The following is a 27,097-nucleotide window of genomic DNA, read 5'->3' as shown; positions in this document are numbered from 1 at the left end:
AGTTTTGGTCTTAGGTTTCAAGCATCTATTTGTAACAGTCAATATCTTGTGGTGACAATGTTGCAGCATACACTCAGTTGTTACCTACTGGATTCTTTTCTGGGACGCGAATGCAAAAAAAATCGATATAGATTTTATAGTGCAGAAAAGTGTCTTAAGATTGATAACTAGAAGTAATCATTAGGCTCACTGTAAAGAACTTTCAAAAAACTTTGTGTATTTACTGCACCAATGAATACATCTACCGATCTGCTGTGCATACCAGGGAAAACATTTCACTAATAGTTCCGTACATAACCATGACACAAGATTTGGTTAAAGTGTGTAAACTATATACAAAAGATCCATAGCCACTTTGTTGCCTAGACATGGCACAAAGAAACTTTTTTTCTGTTTTCTGAAACTGGTCTCTAGGTTGGCAATTTTCACCAAATGAAAAAGTTACCTGCTCTATAAATGAATATTGAACAGAGTTCAGAGCACATTTTTTTCATGCAGAACATAAAAAACTGGTTTCTCCTTTAAATAAGCATTGAATTATTGGGGTCATCTGCTAAGAAAAATTCTATTTTAATTTTTTTTAATACCCCATTTTTTATCCACATCATTAGTTTTCCTTTTCAACATCACCTCCTCCCTTGCAAAGTGCTCTCTCTCTCTCTCTCTCTCTCTCTCTCTCTATCTATCTGTCTATCTATCTATCTATCTCTCTATCTCTGTCTGTCTCTAACATTTGTTAATTTCAGTAGCAGACAGGTTTCTGTTGCTGTGCTAATAAAATGTCTCAGAATTTTAAAGTTAATGGCTGAGGAATACATGAAATTCTCTGTAAATTAAGTAATTGTTTACCTAAATTTGCCTCCTTCTTCTTAACATAAAATTAAGGTACATCTCTTTCAAACCACTGAGCTAACATTAATAAACACATAAAAAAAGTTTTGCATCACCTTAGTTCCAAGAGTTCCAGAATCTGTACAGAAAATTGGAATAGAGATCAACATAAACATCATTTCCACCCTTTTTATAGCTCATTAAAACCATACATTGAATGTTGCACTACCATAGACCGAGACCTTCAGATGTGTGGTCCAGATTGCTGTACCTCTAATACCCAGTAGCACATCCTCTTGCATTGATGCATGTCTGTACCCGTTGTGGCATACTATCCACAAGTTCATCAAGGCACTGTTGGGTCCTGATTGTCCCACTCCTAAACGGCGATTCAGTGTAGATCCCTCAGAGTGGTTGGTGGGTCACATTGCCCATAAACAGCCCTTTTCAATCTATCCCAGGCATGTTCGATAGGGTTCATGTCTGGAGAAAATGCTGACCACTCTAGTCGAGCACCTACTGAAATAACTAAAGGAGAATTAAAAGATTCATTTTATACAGAGATTAACGGAGTTCTTAGACAAACAAATTCTAGGCACATAAAAATTTTAATGGGTGACTTGAACACAAAAGTTGCTTCAGAAAATGAAGGGCTTGAACATATCATGGGTGTGCATGGTGTGGGCATCAGGAATGTAAATGGTGAATTGTTACAGATACGTGCGCTGAACATGACCTAGTCATTGGAGGCGCATTGTTTCCACATTGTAACTGTCATAAGAATATGTGGGTTTCTCCAGACCACATTACCAAAAATCAAATAGACCACATAGTCATAAGCTGCAAGTTCTGGCACACTCTGTTAGATGTCAGAAACAGAAGAGGAGCAGACATTCGAAGTGACCACCACCTAGTTTTGGCAGAATTCAGACTGAAGATAGTGGCAAATAGAACCAAGCTCAATCACAAGTGAAAGAAAATAGATGTGACTAGGTTAAATGACCAACAGATCAAATAAACATTTGCCCTTGAACTACAAAACAGATTCCAGGTCCTCTCTGAAGAAAACTTTATGGAAGAGGGAACTGAAACATGTTGGCAAAAAATCAAAGACAGTTATTCAGATGTGGAAGAAAACATCTTAGGATTTAAGGCACATCAAAGGAAGGAATGGATATCTGATGCTTCATGGAATGAAATCAGCCACAGGAAAGAACTAAAACTTAAGTTAAATCTTTGTAAGAGAAGAGCGCAGAAGAGGGAAGTGCATAAAGAATACATGAAGGCGAACAAAAAAGTGAAAATATGGCTACATCGAAATAAAAGGAGATGGATAGATGAGCAAGCAAAATTAGCAGAAGAGGCAGCAAGACAAGGAAATATGAAAGAGCTATACAATATTACCAACTGGTTGTTAATGAAGAACTTCAGATGTGAAGGACCAGTTAAGAACAAGGATGGGGTGATGCTTACAATTCAACAGGCACAGCTACAGAGATGGGAGGAGCACTTCAAGGAACTGTTAAATTGTGAAGACAACCAAGAGGAACAGGTAAGAGATGTTCTAGAGGAAGTGGAAGAAGATCAAGATATAAATTTGCAGTGCCCCACAATGGACGAAATTAGGATTGCCTTGGAAACACTAAAAAATACAAAGGCTCCAGGCCTAGACAACATAACACCGGAGATTTTAAAAGCCGATATTGAAAGTACTGTTAAAATGCTCCATCCCTTCCTGAAGCATATTTGGCTTGAAGAGAAATCTCCTAAGAAGTGGAAAAATGATTTGGTGGTAAAACTCCCAAAAAAGGGAAATTTGTCAGACTGTAACAATTGGTGTGGTATTACATTATTGTCAATGCCCAGTAAGGTCCTCGCCAGAATTATTTTAAACAGAATTAAAGAGTCCCTTCAAAAGCAACTGCATAAAGAACAGGCCAGTTTTAGGGCACAACGAAGTTGTGTTGATATTATTAACACTCTTAGGATCATTTTAGAGCAAAGCAAAGAATTCCAAGCAACAATGTACCTGGCATACATTGATTTTCAAAAGGCCTTTGATTCTGTGAAACATAAAGTGCTCTGGCAGGTGTTGTGAAAGTATGGCATACCACAGAAGAGCTTAAACATCATAAAATATCTATATGATGGCTACAAATGTTGCGTACTCCACAAGGGGAATATGACAGAGCCCATAAAAGTAACAACTGGAGTCTGGCAGGGTTGCATTTTATCACCAACACTTTTTCTACTTATTCTAGACTCAGTTATGAGAAGAGTCATAGCAGGCAGGACACAAGGAAGCCATTAGGGGATCCATGAAAGTCTGGAGGATTTGGATTTTGCAGACAACATAGTTTTATTAGCTCAAAGGCTGACTGATATGCAAGCTAAATTAAACTTGCTAAAGCAAGAGGCAGAGACAGCTGGCCTCAAGATAAATATAGGCAAAACAAAGGAAATGAGAGTAAATTCAGGGAACATGGAGTTACCACTGTTAATAGAGGAGCAGCAGTTGGAGACTGTCAACTCATTCCTGTATCTGGGTAGTACAGTGATGGAAGATGGTGGAGCTGAAGATGACGTGAAAAACCACGTTAAAAAGGCAAATGCTGCCTTCATAAAATTGTATCCAATATGGAAAAATAGATATATCATGTACAAAACAAAAATCTGTATTTTTAATACAAATTTAAAGGCTGTCCTTCTGTACTCCAGTGAAAGCTGAAAAATGAATAAAAAGATAACATCCCAGTTACAAAGCTTCATAAATAGATGTCTTCGATGCATCATGACTACGTATCTGGTGGCCAGAAAAAATATGTAATGAGGAGCTCTGGCGAATAACAAACCAGATACCTATAGAAGACCAGATACGAGAGAGAAAGTGGGGTTGGTTGGGGCACACCTTGAGAAAACCTGATGGAGTCATCGAGGAAAAAGCATTGGAATGGAATCCCCAGGGAACAAGGAATAGGGGAAGACCTAGGGGCACATGGAAGAGGACAGTGGAAGGGGAAGCAAAAAGAGTTGGCAAGACCTGGGCAGAATTGAGGCAAATGACCAAAGACAGAGGGCGAGTTCTCCTGGATGCCCTATGCCCCCACAGGGGCCAAAGGAATTAAGTCAAGTAAGTCTACTTGAGTGATGTCATTATCCTGAAGGATATACCTCACCAACATGCTGCCAATATGGTTGCACTATCAGTCAGAGGATGGCATTCATTTATCGTACAGCCGTTTGGCCCATTGCATGACCACCAGCAGTGTACATCGGCCCCACATAATGCCACCCCAAAACAGCAGAGAACCTCCACCTTGCTCCACTTGCTGGACAGTGTGTCTAAGGCAATCAGCCTGATCTGGTTGCCTCCAAACACGTCTCCGACGGTTGTCTGGTTGAAGGCATATGAGACACTCATCAGTGAAGAGAACATGATGCTAATCATGAGTGGTCCATTCGGCATGTTGTTGGGCCCATCTGTACCACGCTGCATGGTGTGGTTGCAAAGATGGACCTCGCCATGGATATCGGGAATGAAGTTGCGCATCATGCATCCTATTGCACACAGTTTGAGTCATAACATGATGTCCTGTGGCTGCACAAAAAGCATTATTCAACATGATGGCGTTGCTGTTAGGGTTCCTCCAAGCCAAAATCCATATGTAGTGGTCATCCACTGCAGTAGTAGCCCTTTGGAGCCTGAGCGAGGCATGTCATCGACAGTTCCAGTCTCTCTGAATATCCTCCATGTCCAATCAACATTGCTTTGGTTCACTCTGAGATGCCCGGACACTTCCATTGTTGAGAGCCCTTCCTGGCACAAAGTAACAATGCAAACGGTATTGACCGTTTAGGCATGGTTGAACTACAGACAACACGAGCCGTGTACATTCTTCCTGGTGAAATGACTGAAACTGATCAGCAGTTGGACCCCTCTGTCTAATAGGTGCTGCTTATGCACAGTTGTTTACATCTTTGGGTGTATTTAGTGACATCTCAAAGTCAAAGGGACTGTGTCTGTGATACAATATCCACAGTCAATTTCTATCTTCAGGAGTTCTGGGAACTGGGGTGACGCAAAACTTTTTTTGATGTGTGTATAATCACACAACAGATTTCATCAAATACTAGACAGAGGTGCATTGGCTCTATTGACCAGCTGAAATTTCAGAATGAAAAATATTTACACATATGTGATTTAAAATGAAACAAGGTTCTAATTAAGTGTTTCATGTATAATTCTAATCTTATGCAAACACTCTAGATATAACTGATGGCTATCAAACAACTATAATGCTGATGCACATTGTCCAATACAGAACTACAAAAGAAATTAAAATTATGGCTCCTGAACAATCCCGTAAATTCAACAGATGAGTTTCTAGATTCAGTACACTCATATGATGGAAGACCATCTATCTGAAAATATGTGAATCTCAGAACTTAGACTGTGTCACAAACTGTAAATATTTGAATCTCAGATCTGAATAGTGTGTCACAAACTGTAAATTCCTGAATCTATGTATTCCAACAGCAAACTGGTTTTACATATAGTCCATATATGCAACATTGTTCTCTCAATAAAATTTAGAAAAAGTTGTGTAGATAATAATGCCATGCAATAACATGTAACTCAATAATTAATTAAGGCTCTGACTTATCCAGAAGACTGAACAGAGAAAACTTTTTTTTGTAATCAGTTGATGTTGGATCAAAATAAATAAATAAATAAATAAATGGTACCATATTTACTCGAATCTAAGCCGCACTTTTTTTCCGGTTTTTGTAATCCAAAAAACCGCCTGCGGCTTAGAATCGAGAGCAAAGCAAACGGAAGTTCTGAAAAATGTTGGTAGGTGCCGCCACAACTAACTTCTGCCGTCGAATATATGTAGCGCTACAAGGGGATGCTTTGTAGGCACAGAGATAAATACTGGCGCCAAAATCTCTGCGTCAGTAAATAAATTAAAAAAAAAGGTGGAAGACGAGCTTTTTTTCTCCGCCCCGAGTTTCGACCACTGCATTTTCGTACATTATCCAACGAAGTAAATACAAATTCCGTATTGTTCATCTTCGAATGTAGCAGAATTTCAATGTACTACGAAAATCCGACTGGCAAAACTGTTTGGGATGTTTGTCAATATGGCCAACTCTACGTGTTGAATTTTTTACTACCTGTGAGAAGAAGTGGTTGCTAATAGGAACCTGACGAAATGTGAATCACATGCAGTATTCTCTTCACCATAAGAATGATATGAATGTAAACATTATGCCACGTATTCATTCGTGTTTGCTGCTATTTCATTTAAATCCTATCTGCCTAATAAACTACGAAACTAGAGTGAGACAACAGCAAATGCGGAAGAATATACGTATCGTGTCATGTTTACATTCGTATTTTTCTTATGCCTAATAGTGATACAGTCAGAAATTAAGCATGGCAACTGATTAGATTTTTAAATCTAAGATGACTAATTCCTGTGCAGAATTTGACGTACTAGAGAAGCGGCCGCAAAGATTTTCAAACGGAGAAAAATTTTCGCCTAACTCTCGTTCAGAACATATTCTATCATATGCAGTCTATTATTTGATTCTTGTTGATCATTATCAAAGAAAGCAGTGTAAGTAACAACAAATAGCAGTCTCTTGCCATTGTTTCACTAGTGAGACGATTCCTCTCTTTTCTTTTTTTTTAATTGTAAGCGGCGGTAGCGCGCACAAAAGCAAGCCATGCCGCACGCGGCGACAGGCCGTAAACACGCACTATCAGAATGCGACAAACAATGCATGACACAGTACAGTAATGCATTTTCAGCTTAGAGTGACGTAAACACCTATAACAAAGAAAACGGCACTTATCAGATCAAAGCAAAATAAGCAATCGATTCAAACCAGACGAAGCACGTGAAAAGGAAGGGTACCCGTATAAATATGGACGGAGCGCCTGACTTATAGCAATGGCTACCTGGTAAAACTTAACTGTTAAGCTTACGACTCAAACCAAACTCCTGTAGCTGTATCGTCATTCATTCGACCTAAATTGTGTCTCGTATTACAATGGACCAACTTTGTTTTGATTTGGAGGTGCGGCCTAAAACTTTTCTCTCCCCTTGAATTTCGAGTTTCAAATTTCATGTGCGGCTTAGATTCGGGAAAATTTTTTTCCTCGATTTCGAGTCTCATTTTTCGGGTGCGGCTTAGATTCGAGTGCGTCTTAGATTCGAGTAAATACGGTAGTTAAAAGGGGATGGGTAGACTGAGAATCAAATGAGAACAGTTTTCTTTAACAGATCTACCTAGTTATACCTCATGGACCAATTCAAATCTTTAACTAACCACTGATTGTTCTTTGTTGTTGCCAAACTCAATGAATTTGTCTTGCACAAAACTGGGCACATGTTCTTTCTGGAGACTGCTCTTCCAGTATAAACATTTAAACACAGCCCAGTTTCAAATTGTCACAAACATAAAAATACAGCAAATATTCCAGTAAGGAATAAAAACAAATATAACTGTGTTGCATTATTGTTAACTCAATGCCTTCAAAAAAGATGTAAAATAAAAAGAAGGAAGCAATCACAGGTAATTAAATAAGTAGCATACATTTTATACACACATCAAAAAAAGTTTTGCATCATCTCTGTTTCCATAACTCCTGAATACAGACGCTGACTGTGGATATTGTATCACAGACACAGTACCATTGACTGTCAGAGATGTCACTAAACACATCCAAAGATTTAAGCAACCATGCATGAGCAGCGCCTATTATATGGAGGGGGGTCCAACACCCGATCAGTTCCAGTCATTCCACCAGAAAGGAGGCACACGGCTCGAGTTGTCTGTAGTTCAACCATGCCTAGACAGTCAATACTGCGGTTCAGTCATGTCTGGATTGTTACTTTGTGCCAGGAAGGACTCTCAACAAGGGAAGTGTCCACGCGCCTCAGAGTGAATATGCAAGAGGACATGCATTAGAGGTACTGGCGTGTACAGCAATCTGGATCACTACCTCTGAAGGTCTCACTGTATGGTGGTACAGCATGCAATGTGTGGTTTTCATGAGCAATAAAAAGGGCGGAAATGATGTTTATATTGATCTCTAGTCCCGGTTTCTGTACAGGTTCTGGAACTCTAAAACTTTTTTTGGTGTGTGTATAATTATACCATTCAGTATCATAAAGGAGTCATTTACAACCTGAATAATGACTTTTTTACAGGGCCACTCTGGTTCAAGCCCAATGAACCTCATCCACTCTTCTTGCCTTAGGACAAAGTCAAGAGCAAAGTAAACTCCGCGCCCTGTTGCTTCCACGCGGCCATTTATACCACCTTGATCTATAGGCTTTCCAGTGGCTACTGACAATGCAGCTAGATCACTGTAACCTATGAAAATTAAGACAAAGGATTAAATACTAACAGATTTGATGTTAATATTGTCAAATTCATGGAACAAGACAAATATTGACATTAGTATCTACAACACTCCAGATAACTATCTGTGTTTGTTAATCTGCACAATATCATAACTTAGTTACCTAGTATTACAAAGAGAATTTAATGATGATTTTAGCAGTCTGAAAATATGTTTAATCATATTTACTGGAATTAAATAAACACTATACGACAGAATGATTACTCATTCACAGCATGTCATTCTGCCAGGTACATGCACATAGGGAACTTCACAGCAATGAGTTGGTAGGTAAATCAACGAAAGGATTTTCTCAAAGAAACTTGTTTGCAAAGTAAGTAATACATGCAGCAACCCTGTTGCTATATATCTGCAATGACAACTGAAAATTCTTGCCAGAATTAGTCTAGATTAGATGAATTCTTCAATGCATGGATCGATGTTGAGGAGATTCTTGTGAATGTGGAACATTATGTGTCATTAATAAAACAATAAAACAATAATAATGATGATAATGATAATACATTCAGAAAATAAACTGGTCCTGTTTCGAATTTCATCAAAGGAGTAGAAAGAGTTGGCTCCAAGTAGGTTCCTATGGTTACAGTCAAGTTATTGAAAATGGGTCTTATTGAATAGTGGATTAATTCTTGGACTCAAATGCCTTCAGGTCTTTATGTTGATTGTTCTTGTGAAATGAGCTGATTGTTGGAACAGAAAATATACTATTTATTACTTACAATGAATTTCACTAATGAACAAATATGCTGAGAAGCATTAGTTAGTACACCTGGTTCTCTGAACAGGCTTCTACATGCTTTTCATGAAATCACGACACAAATAATGTATATTACATGCTTTTGGACTCTGAAAAATTTTGTTCCACTTGAAGAGTTACTGCAAAATATTATGGGGCCTGCCATCTGCCATATGACCCTATGGGATGAAAGCAAGCAAAGAATGCCATCTTTTTTATTTATAACAATATTGTGAAAAGAATAGATAACTACTCATCACATAGAGGCACTGAGTTGCAGACAGGCACAATCAAAACACCATTAAACATTTGAGCTTCTGGCCAAAAGGGCTTTTTCAGTAATAGAAAGTACACATACATTCAGACAAGCACAACTCACACTCACATAGGGCCACTGTCTCCAAAAGTCTGGCAACAGCAGCCAGAAACAGTCACCATGTATGAGCGAGTTGTGCATGTGTGAATGTGTGTGTGCTTCCTATTTCTGAAGAAGGCCTTTGGGCAGGAAGCTTAAATATTTAGTATCTATTGGTTGTGCCTGTCTGGAACTCAGTGCCTCCTCTACGTGGTGGGTAGCTATCCATCAGCTTCATAAAACTGTTGTTATTCCATCCTCGACTTTCCACTGTCAGCTTTCTTATTTTTAAGTTTATTTTTATGTCTGATGACATTTGTGTTACAAATAATTATTTTTTTACACACTTCAACACTTCACCGTATGTTCCTCCAAGTGAATTTATTATGAAGTTGTAATCCCAGGAATTTAACATTGTCTACCTCTTTCATCTGCACTTCTTCATACTTTATGCAAATGCTGTATGGAAACCTTTTACACATTCTGAACTGCTTCTAGTGTGTCTTTTCATAAGTTGATGGCAGTGAGTTGGTTATAGACAATTTATTAAGGACTATGAAAATGTCATTAGCAGTCCTTTCTAGATCTATGTTCAATTTACTATTTATTGCAGTCTGCAAACAAAACAAACTTTTTATGTGGAAATATAACTAATGATAGGTCATACAAGAAAATGCAATGGCCCCATGCAGAACACTATTACAACTACTTCCCAATCTTTGCACGATATGACTTGATCTATTTTACAGCACTGCCGGTGACACCATATTTTTCTGATTTCCTATTTTACAGCACTGCCGGTGACACCATATTTTTCTGATTTCCTTTAAAGGTTATATTGGTTCATGCATTGAAATTCCTTTAGCAAATCATAGAAAATACCTGCAGTCTGTAATTTACTATCCAATGAATTCAGTACATTCTCACTAAATGTGCAAATAGCCTCGTCAATATTAAAACCCTTCAGGTCCTGGACTCAAACCTTGCTTCGATTTTAAAAGACAAGGAACTGGTCCTGTGTGTTTTGGTCTGATTGCATTCATACTATTGCAGCAGGAATGAACATAAACCAGTGCAGATGACAAACTTTATCTCATAATTACACCAATGAAAAAAACAAATAAAATAAAAAACAGATAATTATTCATATCATTACTGTCTATAAGTAGTGAAGAAACAACAATGATTGTCCATCTACAACATAAATTTCTCACTAATATAAGATAAGCAAATAATTTGATTTATTTATCCTTAGAAAATATTTTTTCTACATACATATATGCATTAATTCTAGCAGAGGTACATAAGAATAATAAAAAATGGATATACACATAAAAGTCATGATACAGACATATATGCACTACTTGTCCCTGAAGCAAATAAGGCAAGATCAACATGTTGAGCACCACATGAATTGTTACAGCATGCAGGTACTGAAAGGTGCTGAAACAAATATTTGTGGCAACCATCAACTGCCAGTAACAGCCGCCTGCCAACTGCAGAGGAAATTGTCTTTGGACTTGGTGTTCATTGGTCGTTGTGTGCTTTTGTACTATGGTGGACATGTTGGAGTAGTTGTTGCCTGTAATCATTTTCCTGTGTCTGGTGTATTTTTTCGAGACATAATAAAAGCGTCCAATTGTAATCAGTTGGAGTTTTCTGTGCACGGTTAGCCACTATAGCTAGAAAACCCACATTGGTGACCCTGAGTCACAAAAATACGCTGCATTTGCTCGCTTTGTATTGCCGGTTGTATGACACAAAACAGTGTCGCAACCTCCAGTTTCTCCAGCAGTGCAGGAAGCCGTGACTGCAGAATGGACCATCGACTGTGAAGTGCAACATTTTACACATTTTACACCAGGAATGTTCGGGTCTCAAGTGTTTGCTTTGGCAGGCCAGACGATCCTAACCTCCGCTGGTACACACTATGTGCTATACACATCAGCCTTCAATGGCATTCTACACTCAACAGGCTGCTTCTCCAGTGTGAAATTCCAGATTCCCCTTGCTCGAGTTTCTACCATACTTCAACATGGACCACGCGGCTGCCCAGTTTCAGGTCCACATGCACGGTTGCTCTTCCCTCAGAGTGGTCCATTGTTTAATGTGTCCCACTCCATTTCGATTGAAGGGATGCTCATGTCAACCACATTGGGCCACGTATACACCTATCCATCTTGCTGCCCCGTGCACACCTGCACCTGCCGTGTTTCCACCCGGCGTGCAATAGTGATTTTGCACCTCTGCTCATGATTTTGTCTGCATCGGCCGTTGATCCTTCCAAGCCCGCCATGAGGTGCTTGGCCTGTGGCCGTACAGATTTCCTTCCTACAAGGACTGGACACGATGCTTCACCTGTACAGCTACCGGGCATTCAACACATCACATTGCCCATCACTGAGGCACAGTTCGCATCAGTGAACACTGTGCAGAATCCTCACACAATTTTTACCTTTCCTACACCCCCACAAGCACTGGCCCCAGGTAATTTCCTGAAGCTCCTGCTGTTACAACCGGACAATCCAGTGACATGGTTTACCTTGGTGGACAACATGTTGGCCATACACAGCGTTTTGGACAGTGGCACTCATTTTGTATGTTTAGTGAATCACCTGCATGACCATTCTGATCTTATCAGTGACTTGTTGCTGAACCCATTCAAGAGCAACAAATATGCCTCTGCACATGCACTACCCATTGAATGCCTTTCTCATCTGCCAACCGATACTATTCACAACATTATATATTATGAAACTAGGTGACAGATCCCCTCCCAGTTGTAGCGACACTTGCACGTGCAGGTCACTACCGAGATCTTGCCAATCTTTGTGCTCTGGTCACTGTAGTTGGCGAAGCTGCTGCAAGAACTACAATTATATTTGCTTCCCCATATTGCAGCATCACTCAAGGATAAACTACAGTTGGCAGACCATGCACAAGCCATTTTCTGGCACTGACACCTCCCTTCATGTAGCACAGCACCTAATACGGGCAAGCTCAGTAATACTGTGACTATACTTCCATTATCAGGCGGTAGAGGCGGGCGTATGCATATTGTGGACCCCACATGGAACAGCTGCCACCTAGGGGAAAGAACAGTAATTGCCAGTGGTTCAGCACCAGCCTCTCCTCACCCCAACCAGGCTAGCATCTGCCCTCCCAGCATTCCCCTCACCTAGAGCTTCAGATGGTGGGATGAGTACAGCTAACTCAACCCATATACTGGTTCCACCCCATTTACGGGGACACTGCTCACAACTGCCACCCACCCTTCGCATTCCCAAACGCCGCTTGCAGGCTGCAGCAGGCACCACAGCTCGTGGGTATATGGAAGGGCACCCACAGATGTTGCATTCCGTCAGATCCTATACCTCACGAGCTCATATGTACGCCTTGGATTTAGGTTCATACCAGTATTTTCTTGTCAAGACCAGAACAGACATTAGCATCACACCTTCCTCATTTACTGCAATGGGCACAACAATAGCCAAACTGTATCTGTAAGCAGCAAATAAATCGCCACTTCAAGTCAATGGTTTTGCTGAGTTACCTATTGAACTCGTACCTGGCAAACGTTTCACACGGCTGACATGGCTGACATGGCTGACATACAAGACCAAATATTGGGCACTGGCTTCCTTTTTCACTTTGGTCTATCTCTGGATCCTCCAGTCAGCCGCATTATTGCACCCTGCATCATCTATTCATATTGTATGTTCGGTCATCTACTCAGCTCTCCCTCCCCCTCAGCTTCACAACGATTTCGACATGGCTCTGATCAATTGCTCTTCGCTGGTGGACAGCCTTGCAGCTTCCTCAACCAGCTTCAGTCCGAACTCTCTATAGACAATAATGTACGCGCTTGCAATGCCGAACTGAACCGTGACATATCGTGGGCTACACAAGCCCTCTTAAGGTATGATGCCTCATACAAAGCCTGTCAGTGCCACCATCCCCCGATACGGGCGACGCACTGCATGAAACTTTGATGCCTCTGCCCCCCCCCCCCCCCCCTCGCCCTGACACCGGCGATGCACCTTGTCAAACTCTGACACCACCACCATGAACAACTCTGCCAGCACATCAGGTTAGTGACTCTTTTGTGCTATGATTCCTGTTCATGACGGCCCCTGAGCGAGTTTGTCAGCCCAGCTGAATGCTGTCACAAAAGGAACGACACACAAAATTGTCACAACAGATGGGCAACCCGGTGCATCATAAAGTGCACCAAATACCACCACATAAACTATGCCTTGTAACACCACAGTGGAGGAACTTCTGTGTCTGTCCGCTGGACAGTAACTGGTCTTCGTCCATATGTTTAGTTCCCAAAAAGGACGGCACAGTGTGCCTGTGTGATGACTATTGCCACCTCAATGCACAGACCGCATTAGACAATTAACCTAGATGCCATATACAAGACTCCGCGCAAGTACTTAGTGGAGCATGCATCTTCAGTGTCTTCGACTGCAACAAGACATACTTACAGATATCCATGGAACAAAGTGCATACCAAAGACAACGTATTCTTATCCTTTGGCCTCTATGAATTTTGTTACATGCCTTATGGTCTCAAAAATGGAGCCCAAACTTGGCAACGTTTTATAGACTCACTTCTGTTTAACAGTTCATATTGTTATGCATACCTCGATGATATTTTCATTTTTTGCTCCTCTGACAGAGAACAAGAACTCCACCTGGCCATGATACAGGACCTATTGACACACAACGGAGTCGAGATCAATAATGGCAAGTCACAATTTCATTGCACCACTGTAATTTTTCTGGGTTACACCGTCTCCTCCGAATGTATATATCCCCCTCGAGAGCTGGTTGACTTGCTTTCATGATCTACCTCTCTCAGTGTCATTTCACAAATTACACCGGTTTTTTGGAACCATCAATTTCTACCGTTGTAGCCTACCAATGGCAGCAGCCATTCAACCCCCAATGACTGACACAATGACCAGTAAACATACCTCTGACAATCACCAGGTACAGTGGTCTGACAATATGGTGAGAGCTTTTGAAGATCTTAAGTCAGCGTTAGCATATGCTGTCACTCTCGCCCACCCTTTACCAGATATCTGCATCTCTATTACAGTGGATGTGTGCAATTTAGAATCAGTGCAGTCCTCCAACAGCACATCAGTGACATGGCTCAGCCACTTTGGTTCAATGTAAATGGTCAGTGTTTGACAGAGAATTGCTCGTGGTGTACGAATCTGTGCAGACATCGAAGGAAGGAACATAACAATTTTCAGAGATCATTGCCCCCCTTGCGGATGCTATCCGTAATCCCACTGTTGACCTTCCTCCACATAGGTTTCAACAGATGAGTTAATTTGTCAATAAACAACAGACATCCGTTACATCCAAGGTTAAAAAAATATTATGGCCGACTACCTATCATGTATCAATTCAATTTCATCCCCCATTAATTGCGACAAACTGGCCCACTCGTAAGACAATGATACCAAACTGCACAACCTCCGAAAGGACCCTGTTACTTCCCTCCAGATCATTTCCTGCAACCTACTGGGCTCGGTCAGGCCACTATGGTGCGATATGTCCATGGGCCCCCCCACCCAACCCATTGTTCCATTTGCACTGTATCGCAAAGTATTCAATATGTTACATAACCTATGACATCCTGGTGCTAAGGCTACTACGCACCTTGTTACAGAATGCTTTGTGTGGCTGGATGTGCAGAGGGATTGTCGTACTTGGCCTCGTGCTTGTATACAGTGCCAGCACAGCATAGTCGGCAGGCACACACAACCCTTTTTAGGTAAATTCAACATCCCAAAAGGCTGCTTCCAACACGTGCATCTGGACCTCATAGGACCGTTACCTGCAACAATGGTTTCAGGTATATCCTGTCTGTCACCAACTGTCACACACTGGGTGGAGTCAATACACCTGCAGGACATTACATCGGATTCCATAGCATGAGCATTTGTATCCTCCTGGATAGCTCAATTCGGCTGCCCTACATCCATCGCCACTGACCAGGGTGGGCAGTTTGAATCCCTGCTGTTTAACAAACTCTGCATGCTCTGTGCGGTGGATGGATTCTGCACTATGGCTTACCACCCACAAAGCAATGGGCTGGTCGAGTGTTGGCACAGGACTCTGAAAGTGGACCTCATGTGCCACGGTGGTGAATGGTCCAACACCCTTCCCTAGGTTATGTTAGGAATATGCACAACTTATAAGACAGACCTCCAGGTTTCACTTGAGGGGCTCCTGTATGGTGAAGCCCTAGCTCTACCCACAGAGTTTGCTAACAACAAAACAACCATCGACCTATCCGACCTCCTCTCTCTAGTGGAGTGTAGGTGGTCACACATAGCCACAATCCGCATGCCCCCTCCACAGCCGCACACCCGTCCTCAGGTTTTTCTGCATTCGAGACTGGACTCTTGTGAGTTTGTTATGTTACAGGATGACACAGACAAACCAGCATTACGGCCATCTTACTCTAGCCTGCTCCAAGTACTGGCTTATGGACATTCTCATCAATGGCCATTGGTAGACAGTTTCTCTTCACCATGTGAAACCAGCCTGGACAATCAAGCAATGTAAACCATGACCTCTTCAAGTGAGGTGCTCCTCAGTCATGCGACGGCTACGATCTCACACACAACCACCCACTTCCCTATGCCCCGCCCTGATCATATGTGCACCGAACCTACACTTCTGGGAAGTTCAATTGTTGTATGTAACAATATTGTACCCTTACTTCACTCAGTCACTGTGTGTGATGATCCACTACCTCAGTCCCAACCACTTGTTGCATGTGACATTACGCTGTTGCAAGTGTTGGCATCTAGTGGCCCCACAGAGTGTTCCCCCAATGTATGTTATTGTTCCCCTGTCCTTCCTAGTAACCCCTACCATCCACCATTGACAAAATTTGCATCTCAATCAACACCTCTGAGTGTCTACACAATGAGCTTTCCTCACAGCTCCACGAGGGATCCATCTTTGTCCTCCACGTAGGGGACGCTTCGCATGAGTCCACACCGATGTCATATATCACCATTCTGTGCACAGTCCCCATCCCAAATGGGGTGGATATGGCTAGCATAGCTGCAACGTTCAGCGCCGACGGGACACTAAAGATTTGCTTCCCCCTCTCCACCTGTACTTCAACACCGACATCTTTTTGCCAGTCCAATACCCGCATGCAGGTCAGCCTACCTCTCCCCCCCCCTCTCCCCTCTCTCTTCAGTGCTCCGCTCTCCCAGTGCAAGTGGCGACCTAGCCCTGTACAAAATGGTATACTGTTTAGTCAGGCATTTAAAGTTTTATCAATAAGCATGCAGAAAATTAAAAATAACAAGGAGACGTCTCCAGTGGTGCGATAGAATTTTTGGAACTATTTATATGGTGAGGTAGGTTAAGATCCCAGGTATCACACAATGCAGCCATTCACCATGGTGGGCCCTCATTTGCGAGTAATTGACAAAAAAACAATTCAGAATTTTGCATGATTCTCAATAGTGGCAAAAAAAGTTTCATTAACTAGTATGGTTGCGTGGTATAACGGAGGATAACAGCTTCATATACAGTAGGTTTTGGGATCTAATTTTGTATGATGCATAATTTTTTTATTTTTAAATCTTTATCAAAATTACTTTGATCATTATTATTACTCCATTCATTGGTTAATTTTTTTAATTCTATTTCTTTGTCACATTATTTCAGTCACTATATCATTCAGAATTCTCAGCACTGTGAATTTAATTTCATTTACATATTACATTGTTCAATTATTTTAAAATTCCGATCTATCAGTTAAGAAACAAGAGATGACAAACTATTTATGTTTGCACAATGCTGTGAAAAACTTATTTTTGTTACTAAATTAGCAATTTTTTGCATGTAATCATCATACAAACATTTAAAACATAACCTAAATAACTACTGTACTATGGACAAAATAATGCACATGAAGATTTAAATGACTGATGGGCTTATAAGTTAAATGAAATTCAAGTAAAATATGAAATATGTTTAATGAACACAATAATGTGGACGAAAAACCAGGGTTATAAAACAAAAGAAATTAAATTGAAATTGATACATAAAATTGATTAAAAACACAAACAAAGATTTAATGGGGTGAAGGAATGAAAGGAAGAAAAATGAGCAAATGAAGAAGTTTATGTTGTGTTTATTATTATGTGGCAAAGCAATAGAATTAAAAAATTACATTTAAATCAATCAATAGAATAAAAATTATGATCAAAGTCATTTCAATAAATATTTGAAAATCAAATGTACTGCATCTCTTGAATTTCGAACCCATAGTCCCCTATCTATTACACCACACAGCCATACTAAATAATGCTCCTTTTTTAACACTATTGCGTAGCACACAAAATTGAGATTTTTTTTTTTTCCATCAGTCACTCAGAAACGATGGTCTACCAGGGTGAATGGCTGCAGTGTGTGATACATGGGCTCTTAATTTACATCACCATACAAATAGTTTCAAAATGTCAATCGCACCATTGGGGACTTCTCCTTGTAAGCCAAAAATCGCTATAAAAATAACTGTCATAAAAAAGTTCACCTTATTTTTAACCAATAGAAAATGTTTTACTGCATTTTTCTTTAAATATAAAAAACTACTACGCTACCTTGTAGAAAATTCATATTCAGAGAAAACAAACCTAAATTCGTTAATTTTTTTCACAGTACTGAGAAGTTGTTTGTATATTGACGTCCGTACATTGTTTGGCAATGGTGCTTTTTTCAGCCAGTCATACTCAGTTCGGTTTGCTTGTTGCAACATTTTGTGCTACAACTATTCATGTAAGTTTTACTAGTGGTGTTATCTCAATTTTCAATTTTTATTATTATTTACTTTCAATAAAAAAATAACAAGAATTTTAAGATAAAAGATAATAACAAGATTCATTCTTTTCAATAGTTTGTTATTTGTTGCGTGAATTGTTCACCATCCATGGAGTGCATGATTCATTACTCAATCACCCTTTTCTTGTTTTAATTTTCGAACATTTCAAAATGATATTTTCCCTTGGCTGATGGGTAAATTAGATTTAACCACAGAGTGGTATAATTCCCAATAAGTTGGGCATATTTTGGCCCATCAGTTAACTGGTCAATGGATTAAAGTCTTAGCTAATTAAATGATCAAATGAACTGTCAGTTAGTCAAATTAACAAAATTACCAGCTGGTTCATTTTGTGTCTTAGGATGCTTCTTCCTGCAGGCAGCTTTTGTATGAAAGCAAGAATGCAGACAGGTTTAGATAGCATGTGCCTTCCATAAATTATTTAAATGCTTTTAAAGTGCGTTAAAGAAATAGAAATATGTAAATAGGTTCTAGCAAATATATAACAAAAAAATAATTTCATAATAGATGTAATAATTCAATTTGGTAAAAAATATACTTGCACCCTGTAATTTTTGGTATATGAATCGCCTGTTGTGAATGAAAGAAAGCAGATCTTCAATTTTTCTTTCTCTAGATTCTGTCCACATCAAATTTTTCTTTGCAGCATCCTTCTTCCATGCCTGCAACTGTTTTTCTTTATTCAAATGCCTAATGTGAATAAATGTTCTCATTATTGCATACAAACTAATTATATCTTCGTGCACCAGAGGAAACTTTGCTTGAATAATTGATGTCAAAGTTGTAACTACTTTGTCTCACTTAGAAACGATATGTCTATGAAACCCAGAAAATATAACTTCGAACTGTTTTATAATGTTCACCCAGTCTTTGTCAGATTTAACAGAGCCCCTTGAGAAACAGTAGATATCCATGAATCAGAACTTGTTCCAGGAACTGAGCACATTTCAGTTCATGATCCCAAGGATTTATCAGTGGCCTGCCACGTGGTGAACAGTCAGGCAAAATGACCTCTGCATCAGAATTTTTTCCTTCTATTTCATGGATTGTTTTCCTCTTCCATAATGTGTGCAATGTTACAACTGCTTGCACACTGAGCTTTCACTTGTTTTTCGGACGTCACGAATTTCATGAACTCATCATCGTGCGATTCTACGTCGGCACCAGCTGTACTGATTCTCTCATCAGCAACAGTAGATATCTTTTTGTGGGCTGCATCACGTTCTTTTAGGGTCATTTCTAACACTGTATTTTTTTTTCTTCGAAACTTCTATTTCTGTATTCAGTCTTTTGATTTCCTCGTGCTGGAGTCTTCAGTCAGAGAGTTCAAAGAATGGCACTGTATTTGTTACTTGGTCCAGTTTTCTCTTTTTTGTGGATACAGACCCCAAGGCTCCACGTGGTCTCTTTCACACATCTCTGTTTTCATAGCTCACTGACATACAGCCTACACGAATAACAACAAGTTGTTTGATCGTTTGGTTCATATTATCTGTTTTATTAATAACACATGAAGAATAACAACTACTAGTATGGCCTGTGGTCGAAATTCGAGCAGTTACGTCAGTGGACTTGATCCATGTTAAATGTTGCTTTGCAGCTACGTGTATTTTTGAAATAATTCTCTGACTTCTCTTTAATTGTTCGATCAGTTGAAGGGGATCTAAAACATTGCATTAAAAAATAAATTTTGTACTGATGCCGGCAAATTAACTTTTCTCTTATGACAACACAATGTGAATGCAATTGTATATCGTAAAGTCATCTCAGATGCGAAATGATTTGCAATACAAAATCAGGTGCTGTTATCGAGTGGCAACATAATGTGCTGATGATGAGGCTGTGATTATGAACAGTTCAAGCTCATTATCACTTATGTACTGGCCATTGTTTGGATTATGGAAATTTTTAAAGTTTTAAAAAGTTAATTTTCTGAGTTGCATGAAAATTGTGTATGGTTTTCAGAATTATTTCAGCAATCTGATTTATCATTGGTGAGTAAACATGATTATTCAGTGTGTTTAGTTGCATTTCTGTAATAAACATAGCCTACCAACTGCTGATCGATAACTTGAAATCCCCATATTTGTTTTTTTGGGTACTGTGGGGCAAAGCTGTCAATCAGTGAAGGGGCAAAACCGACGAAAATTTAGTGTTTCATTATACTTTATAAAACAATTAAAGCTCCAAATTATTAAATGTTTCATTAAATTTACACTAAGAGGGGATGGAATTTAATATGAAATAAAAAGGCTTTGGCTGAATTTTTTACTTTTCACTTAACACAAAGAAAGGTAAAACGGAGAGAATTTGGTATTTTTAGTATGGCCTAAAGTAAGTTCCTATTTCAAGTAAAATTTCCTCTTCAACTTAACAAAACCTCTTCTTTAATTTTTTAATACTCACAGCAAACAATTTTATGTGTACTTTTCTTATGTCCCTATCTGTTCCTAAACTAATGCACCTAGAATTTCATTTCACGTATGGTAAGGAACTATGTGCAAAAGACAGCTAGGCAGAGCTGGTCACAAGAAGGAATGAAGGAGACAGTAAATGCTGTTCTTGAAGGATGTATGGAATACCTGCAGCATCTGAATCTTTCAACGTACCTAGAACAATCTTGATTGACAGTATGAAAAAGGCGCGTAATTATGAAATGATGTCCTAGCTGGCTTCTGAAAAGTGATTAGGTCAATACAATACTGCGTATTCTGAAGCTCAAGGAAAGGAAATAATGAGTATGTATTATTTATGAAAGGAAGACTCTCTAACATTTCCATCTTAAAGTGTGAGTGTGAATCTGGGTTATATCAGTTTATTCCCCCGAACCACCTTCCACTTCTTTATGAGGTGACTTACTTGGAATTTGCAGCCACTAGTCTGTACTGGATAGCTGGCTGCTGGAAACCCTCTTGACTTCTTCTCCATCAAATAACGCTAGGTACAGGAATTTTTAGACTCTTTCTACATATGAAATAAGTAGACAAACTTTGCTCAATTAACGATGTATTTGACTTTCATACACAATAAAACTCTCACTTTCAACATAAATATATAATTCCATAAGACAGAAAATGAATATCTTGGAAGAGAGCATGGATCGACCTAAGGAACTAATATCGATTATTCAATCGAAAATTCCAGGCATTAGTACACATGTTGACAGTCTGCGAATAAATAATGTAGAAGAAAATTTGAAAGAAGAAATACTTGACTTTGACATTATAAATGTAGGTAGTCTGGTGGAATCTTTTGAGCTAATTATAGATCGAGAAGTTTCCAAGAGTATAATATCCAGAAACATTATGACTGTAGTCTTTTGCAATCCTAATGACACTAACAAGTTTATAGACGACTTTTGCAAAGAATTCAAATTTGTCCAGGACAGATTAGAACACAGAATAACTTTACTTAATGTTGTGTTTCCTAGTAAAATGGTAATTATTTCACTGTGGGGAGACTTTCATATGAAATTTAACGAGAGGTATTGGTCCATAAGTCCATGGGATCCAGGAGGAGTCACATCTGTTCCCCATGGACATTAACATTCTGTGTTAACGAGCGGAGTGATGATTGTCGGTGTTACTTCCATATTCATTTTCCTACATCGAATTCTCTTCAAGTCTTATAATATTCTGTATTCTGTTTTCTTCCTCTTATACTGTCAGTTTAGTAATTGGGCATACTCATCTAGACATCGTGGCCAAGCACGGTTGAGATCAAGGTCATACTGCTTCATGAGGAGGTGGTAATAAGTGATCTCGTCAATATACACAGGCTTGCTTGTTTTACGGGTGCTGTGATTCTCCACTGTATATTCACCGTATTGAATTGGGTTGTTACATCAAGTCAGGACTAAAGCACTGGGTAATACACCATTAATATGTGAACTGACAGCATTCTCCGCTCTAGGCTTGATGTAAAGGTGAGTTGACAGCATGCTCCGCTCTAGTCATCAAGGACCTTAAATCTGATCATAGTTAGGTTTTACTTTTGCCAAAAGTAGTCTTTGAATGTAATCTCTTCGTCAGTTTTCCATATGAAACTGTGTGCAGAGGTATTCATGGATGGCAAGAGAAAAAAAATTATACCCGCTGGAACATCCTCCTCAGTTATTCAAGGCACGCCATTGCTGGTATTCATGACTGGTCCTGGGGTCTCATTTGTAGTGTCAACAGCAGCCTACGCAGTCTCCACGGATTGTTAGGTCATATTTTTGCGTAACCAGCCCGTCTCTGCCGCCATCTGTGTATAGTTAGGTCATATTTTTGCCTAGCGACCAACGTATAGTTAGGTCTGATTTGGGCTTAAACTATTGGAGGATACGATATAATATGAATATTTCTATATTTGCAATGATATGATACATAGCTTTTTTACTTACTACTGAATATTTTATATCCTTAGTGAAAAATGATGTGAATGATACGATACGGGGTAAGAGAAATACTGAGATACTTGTGATGATGTGATACATAGTTTCTGCTTATGATGATATCATACATAGTTTCTACTTATGATAAGATGCTGCATAGTTTTCTACTTATTATGGGGTAATTTATACCTTTTGTGAAATGTGATATGAATGGGGAGGGTTTATATAAATTTTGAAAGGGGTGGGTAGTGTAGGTACAAACATGACTAACACTACACTCACACCACACCTTTAGATTGGATTGTTTTGGGGGAAGAGACCGAACAGCAAGGTCATCGGTCTTGTCAGAGTAGGGAAAGATGAGGAAGGAAGTTGGCCGTGCCCTTTCAATGGAACCATCCCAGCATTTGCCCGGTGTGATTTAGGGAAATCACGGAAAACCTGAATCAGGATGGCTGGGCATGGGACTGAACAGTCATCCTCCTGAATGTGAGTCCAGTGTGCTAACCACTGTGCCAACCTGCTTGGTACCACACCTTTCAAACAACCCTGCAGACAAGTGTGACTGATTCTTCAGCATTGCAATTCCATAGGGGTTGCTAAGATCTTTCTTCGGGAACTTCAAAGGTGAAGGTGAGAATGTCCATTCTACAGGAGACGTTTAACATCATACCTCCTCTGACTTCGCACTCAAGTACTGGCAAAGTGGGGATCCTGCGGAAGGGGGGTGGGAAGGGTTTCCTGTCTTTGGGGCCATCTTCTTTCTCTTCTTCAATCTTAGAAACCATTTCTACTTTTTCCTTTCTTACTTCTCTTTTGAGTACCAGTCTATCTTTCCCTCTGTCCATATGCATATACTTCTATCGCTGAAGTCCTTCTCAGTTTCCGTGGTTTTCTATAACCTTCAACTGATTTTCCATAAGCTGGCCAAAGAATCAGGCTATACAACTACCCATATGCATACACACAATGAAACACAAAGACACAAACAGCAAGAGTACAGTTTAAGATAATATGGGAGCTGTCATGTGTTGGAGGGAGAAAACTGTGTACACAGTGATAGGTATGCGCACCTGGTTGTGTGAAGTGACAGTTCCACATCACATAAAGGTATGTACAGGGATATTTATATATGTAAGAGCTAAGAGTATTTATGGTTATGATGATGTTATTACACTAGTATGTGTGCATGGGAGGAGGAGGAACATATTGTGGTTCGTTATGCTACATCATATACTTAAGAATTGGTGTCAGTCTAGCAACAATTCTGATGAATACTGTAGGATAATGGGACAAGCAGAGTATAAGTAGGAAAATATTTATTTATTTATTTGTTTCCAAGGTTGGTATATGTTGGGAACATGGGACTGGAAGAGTAATAGAGGACTCTAAAGGGTTAAGGAAAGTATTGAGAAGCAAGTGTAAGGAGTGAAGTAGGATGTTAATTTCTCTAAGAGGTATTTGAATTCTAGGGTACATAAAGATGTATGGGCACAATAGACTATGTAGCCTACTCAGGAAGGAGGAGGATGGCGCACCCAGCATTGATTGGATGGAAAAGGGCACGTAGGCAGACCCAAGAAAGGCTGACCTTTGTGTGGGCAGGGGCACCAAGAAGGGTAAGCCTGTGCAAATTTTGTTTTCTTCACGATAATTTTTCTCTCACATTTTTCATTATCAAACTTGCTTTTGAACAACAAAGCTGAAATTACATTGTTGTTCCAAACTACAAGAACATGTCCGATCACATCAGAGACACAAACACTACTACTTCACTCTGTGGTAAGAACAATATTCCAATGGGTTTACAAATTTTCTTGAAAAATGAATGTTTTATTTTATATTATTATTTTATAAATGAATCCAAAAATAAACATAATAAATAGCACCAAATGGGATAATTAATAATATAAATTTTAATTGTGCCAAATATTTTGTAATTTAGAATATTTATAAAAAGGAAGAAAAAAATACTGTGCATTCAGAGCTAGTACATATCGATGGTAACAAAGAAAATAAAGTAATCTCTTTTTATATATTTTTAGCTTGTAATATAACACATAACAAACAAAATCATGTGAAATTTTTAGAACAACTGAGATAATATTGACCTGATCAAAATTCGAAAATATTTCTGGTATCGACTGCTTCTCTTGAGGAAAAGTAGTGCTAGAGGAGGGTGTCCCTTTACGATACCCCATCACAAAATTTGGAAACAATATGTTTACAATATTTTGTGACAGACTATAAGGATGCCAAATGATGTACAAAATGATGCCAAAAGATAGAATACAGATGTATAGAAGTAAATACAGGTAATAAGAATCATAAACAGCTCTGAACAATGATATAGTCAAGTAACTCGATGACCAAAACCAGTGTATGAAATCAGACATGCATACATCTTGTTATACTGTCTATACTAGTAAACGTCTTCCACACTATTTGCTAATTGTTCTTACAAACTAACATACGTACACAGCAGCCTAGAAGATTTATTTGCAATTGAAACTTCCTGGCAGATTAAAACTGTGTGCCCGACCGAGACTCGAACTCGGGACCTTTGCCTTTCGCGGGCAAGCGCTCTACCATCTGAGCTACCGAAGCACGACTCACGCCCGGTCCTCACAGCTTTACTTCTGCCAGTATCTCGTCTCCTACCTTCCAAACTTTACAGAAGCTCTCCTGCGAACCTTGCAGAACTAGCACTCCTGAAAGAAAGGATATTGCAGAGACATGGCTTAGCCACAGCCTGGGGGATGTTTCCAGAATGAGATTTTCACTCTGCAGCGGAGTGTGCGCTGATATGAATTTGCAATTGCAATTGATAAAAAAAGTGTACTGATTTAAAGTTATGTAATGTATTGGGAAGTTAATCCCCCCATTTGAAGAAACACACATTTATTTGGAATAGGTCCATATCAGTGATGATTTTTCTAAACAAATGGTTCCATGAATTCCTCATATAGGATAATTTCTTGGCTAACAATTAACAAATTTCAGTCACAACTCTGATGTAGTTGACAGATGCTTGAGTACATGACACAGCGCCTGTGATATCTTGTAGGTTGACCGGACCAGATAGGGTACAAACATACAGCAGTGTGCGAGTGGGTCTACCCACATCTTTCAGTTTCAACCCTAGAGTTCTTACCACAAGCTCCAATGGGTAGGTTACTTCCTATCTAGCATCCCCATGAAATCCCGAAACATTCTTTTGTGTACTAAATATGCTGTTAATATACCTTCATCACATCAAATGGCATATGCTCTGCCTATTTCTATTCCAAAAGCAATCTCACATAATTTATGTCACATAGAATTAAAAAGTGATTACATATGAAAATGTAACAAACAGAGCTAAATGCAATGAAAAAATGAACTAGTAAGGTTCTGGAGGTTTCCAGTGATTAAGAGTGGCAGTGTGGTACTGGTGTGCAAGACTCACACTCCCCCTTGGTTATCGAACTTACTTGGAGTTGCTTCACCAATCTTCTTTTCTTGACAGCCGGCTGCGATGTCCTGCACAACTTCTTCTCCGAAGATAAGATGCTACTATTTTGGAGGAATTTTTTATACTTTTAAAATAACTCTGTACACTAGAGACTACTCTGAACTCAGCTCACTGTATTTTCATCACACATAACAGTTTTCGTACAACTAAAACATTTTTCGTAAGTTCGACACTTTCCAGTACGTCAGAAGATATCACATTCATTTTTCCATAAATACAGTCTACAAATCTCTCCAAGTTTAACAAAGCCAATTATGTCAGTTGGAACCATGGGAACCCAAAATGACAAAAATTTCAGATTCAAGAATCAGCCCCTAGACAAGAAGAACTGGAGCCATCTACAAGAAAGGAATATAAGTAAAAAGTTAATTGTAAATCTTACTCCTCTCATATTTTTGATAGAAAAGAGACCATACCATCGGCAATAGTAGTGCCAACAACAAATTGTGAGAGAGGGGGAGATCACAAGTGGGAGTGTCGTCCGAGATCAGTTGACTAATAATGAACTTTTGTTTGTTGTAGAAGAAGAAAGGGTGATTAAAGAAGAAAGGGTGATTTGTGTCATTTACAGTTTATGTATGAATGGATCTCTGATCACCTGAAGAATGAAGTCCGAGAGCTCCCCAACAAAGTAAATAGTATCAACAGTGACAGTGAATGAAAGAGGACTTGACAGCTACAACCAGGGACATCAAAAAGGAAAGATAAGTACAAACTATTTGTGAAATTAATTTGTTTGTAGACTTGTGTGCTTGTTAACAAAATTAATAGAGACAAGGGTAGGAGAGAGATAGATGTGAAAGCTGCAGGATCCATTCAGGACATGTCTGAAATCATAGAAAAGGAACAGTAAAACCTGATATTTTGCAGTTAATTTTGGCAATGATAGGGGAAATAAATACAGGTAACAATAGTAAATTAGACAGAGTACAAGATCTGATGGACCAACTGAGTA

General features: G+C 39.3%; 1 protein-coding gene across 1 annotated transcript in view; it reads right to left on the bottom strand.

Moving 5' to 3' along the window:
* The window catches only part of LOC126109717 (glutamate dehydrogenase 2, mitochondrial-like), a 111,556-nt gene that overhangs the window by 7,262 nt on the left and 77,197 nt on the right, over nt 1-27,097 (bottom strand). The window contains exon 4 of the mRNA XM_049914804.1: nt 8,002-8,220. Coding sequence (XP_049770761.1) covers nt 8,002-8,220 — 219 coding nt within the window. The remainder of the gene's footprint in view (nt 1-8,001; nt 8,221-27,097) is intronic.

The sequence above is a fragment of the Schistocerca cancellata genome, chromosome 1, assembly GCF_023864275.1.
Source record: "Schistocerca cancellata isolate TAMUIC-IGC-003103 chromosome 1, iqSchCanc2.1, whole genome shotgun sequence".
Lineage (NCBI taxonomy): Eukaryota > Metazoa > Arthropoda > Insecta > Orthoptera > Acrididae > Schistocerca > Schistocerca cancellata.
The sequence above is the reverse complement of the archived record's forward strand: the minus strand, read 5'-3'. Positions and strand labels throughout refer to the sequence as shown.